At 42.1% G+C, this 2,650-nt stretch overlaps 1 protein-coding gene across 1 annotated transcript; it reads left to right on the top strand.

The window, feature by feature from the left end:
* The first annotated feature begins 625 nt into the window (after positions 1 to 625).
* On the top strand, positions 626 to 2,650 carry LOC147482966 (cytochrome P450 76A1-like). The gene is made up of 2 exons (XM_086580222.1): positions 626 to 1,687; positions 1,856 to 2,650. Exons 1-2 carry the CDS (start codon positions 773 to 775, stop codon positions 2,471 to 2,473), a joined length of 1,533 nt encoding a protein of 510 aa, XP_086436348.1. The 5' UTR covers positions 626 to 772; the 3' UTR covers positions 2,474 to 2,650.

The raw sequence follows: 2,650 nt of genomic DNA, 5'->3' as shown, positions 1-2,650 counted from the left end.
GCCGCGGATCAAGAAAATTGAGGATATCTCGGACCCCTGAACGATGTTCTTCAAAGGGTTCGGGGGGCCGAGAGGGGGCATTTGTATCTACCAAATTCATGACCATGGGGATGACATGTCCCAGAGACCGAGGTAGCTTAAGGCACCAGAGAGTGAGAGCATAGGATACAGGCCGCGATACTTGAGGCAGTAGTGGACGGTTAGCGATCTTGTGGAGGGAGAGGTGAAGATTGTGGAATCGGGAAATGGTTAGCGATTATGGGAGAGAGAGGTGGAGATCGTGGAATCGGGAAACGGTTAGCGGTTATGAAGTATAAAAGACTGAGAAGGAGAGAGAAAAAAAGAAAAAAGAAGAGAGAGTTAGGATTTCAGAGGTGAGAAAATCTGATCATACAGATCACATTGAAATATATATTGTGTGACGTTGATTTTACTAAAAAAAATATATATATATATATATATATATATATATATATATATATATATATATATATATATATATATATATATATATATATATATATATATATATATATATATATATATATATATATATATATATATATATATATATATATATATATATATTGTGTGTATATATATATGTCCTGAACATAACCATGCATGACACCAATTCCTCCGCTCGTTCCAGTCTCGCCCGATATAGCTAGACTTAGAGAGCGAACACTTTGGTGAGGTCCGCATGGAATAGAAGACTGCAAGCTATATATTGTCAGAAGAGAAAGGAATGAGAAGACTCTGAGAAAAAAAAATGGAGTTAGAATGGAGGGTCTTCTTGTGGTCAAGTATTTGCATTTCCATGGTTTTACTTTTTCGGTACCTCCACGCCGAGAAAGCCAGAAACACTGCTACTAGTCCACTGCCTCCAGGACCACGGAGATGGCCAGTAGTTGGAAACATGTTCGACCTAGTAGGAGAGTTCCCACATCAGACACTAGCCAAGTTAGCACCAAAATACGGCGCTGTCATGTCTTTACAAATAGGCGCAGTGACCAATGTGATCATACAGTCATCCAAAGCATCCAAGGAGATGTTCAAGAACCATGACCTTATTTACTCCGGTCGCACTGTCACCGAAGCCATGAAAGCATGTGGCTACTATCAAGGGTCCATGGCTGTTGCGCAGTATGGGCCATACTGGCGAACAATGAAACGCCTTTGCATTAATGAACTAGGAATTGCCAAGCGGGTTAATGAAACAATACCCTTGAGGAAAGAGAATATCGACAAGATGCTTCAATGGATAGATGAAGAAGCACAGGCTCGTGGAGTAGTTCATGTAGCTCGATTTGTCTTCCTCATGAACTTTAACTTGCTTGGAAACATCTTGCTCTTCCGAGATCTATTTGACCCACAGTCCAAGGAGGCCTCTGAATTCAACAAAAGAATGGACGGAATATCGAAATGGGCGGGACAACCTAATCTTGCAGACTTCTTTCCTTCCCTAAAATGGCTTGACCCACAGCGCATACACTCCAAGGTGGGCCAGGAAATGAAAGGAGCTCTGCAAATTGTTTCAGGCTTCGTAAAGGAGCGCATTGAAGACCGACGCTCAGGAAAACAAACGCAAAGAACGGATTTCCTTGATGTACTGCTAGACTATGAAGGTGAAGGAGAAGGAGAGCCAGATAAACTATCAGAAAGACAGCTCGCTATAATCCTACTGGTAAATTCTCAAACGCACTCTCCATGCATGTGCTATATGAAAATTAGTATAAGAATCTTTTAAGATATCAGTGTTGCAAATACAGAAATACACTCACCAGTCACCCCAAAACTCAGATTCTTGGCAGTGCCAATACAAAAACATGTAATAATTGCCTACCGGTTGCAGGAACTATTTCTGGGTGGCACTGAACCATCGAGCAACACAACAGAATGGGCTATGGCTGAGCTGCTCCGAAATCCTGATACGATGAGCAAGGTGAAGACAGAGCTATCACAAGTTGTGGGGGAGAGTAGGAGGATTGAGGAGAGTGATATTGAAAAGCTTCCTTATTTGCATGCTGTAGTTAAAGAGACTCTAAGATTACACCCACCAATCCCTTTCCTGATTCCACGCAAGGCCTCTAAAGACAACGACTTCATGGGATATCACATACCGAAGGACACACAGGTGCTTGTTAATGCATGGGCAATCGGAAGAGATCCGGATTCTTGGGTTGACCCTTTATCCTTCAAGCCAGAGAGGTTCTTAGGCTCTGAAACTAACTATCGGGGACAACATTTTGATTTAATTCCATTTGGGGCTGGGAGGCGGATATGTCCAGGCATTACTTTATCTTCAAAAGTGCTGCCCCTTTCTCTTGGCTCACTGATCCACTGTTTCGACTGGGAGCTTGAATCCTCTGTCAGTCCATATAAACTGGACATGAAGGAAAGGTTGGGGTTCACCTTGCGGAAAGATGTGCCACTGAAAGCAATACCCAAGAGAACAAATGTGTACAAGTAACTCAATTGAACCACTGTTCAAATCTGGATGTGCTGCCGTACTTTCAAAAATAAACATGAGATTTATGTAACCTTTAAATTATGAGCATGTCTTCAGTGCGCGAGATGTATGGTGCGCAGGTAATGTGGGCCTTTGAATCAGTACTTTTGTCATGCAATACACACGCACCTTTTGGTA

Source organism: Coptis chinensis, chromosome 8 (genome assembly GCF_015680905.1).
Source record: "Coptis chinensis isolate HL-2020 chromosome 8, ASM1568090v1, whole genome shotgun sequence".
NCBI lineage: Eukaryota > Viridiplantae > Streptophyta > Magnoliopsida > Ranunculales > Ranunculaceae > Coptis > Coptis chinensis.
The sequence above is the reverse complement of the archived record's forward strand: the minus strand, read 5'-3'. Positions and strand labels throughout refer to the sequence as shown.

Excerpts from the sequence above, each read along its gene's own strand:
- LOC147482966 (XM_086580222.1), top strand. The coding sequence starts at position 773 with ATGGAGTTAGAATGGAGGGTCTTCTTGTGGTCAAGTATTTGCATTTCC. Across the intron at positions 1,688-1,855 it reads AGCTCGCTATAATCCTACTG|GAACTATTTCTGGGTGGCAC; the intron begins GTAAATTCTCAA and ends TACCGGTTGCAG.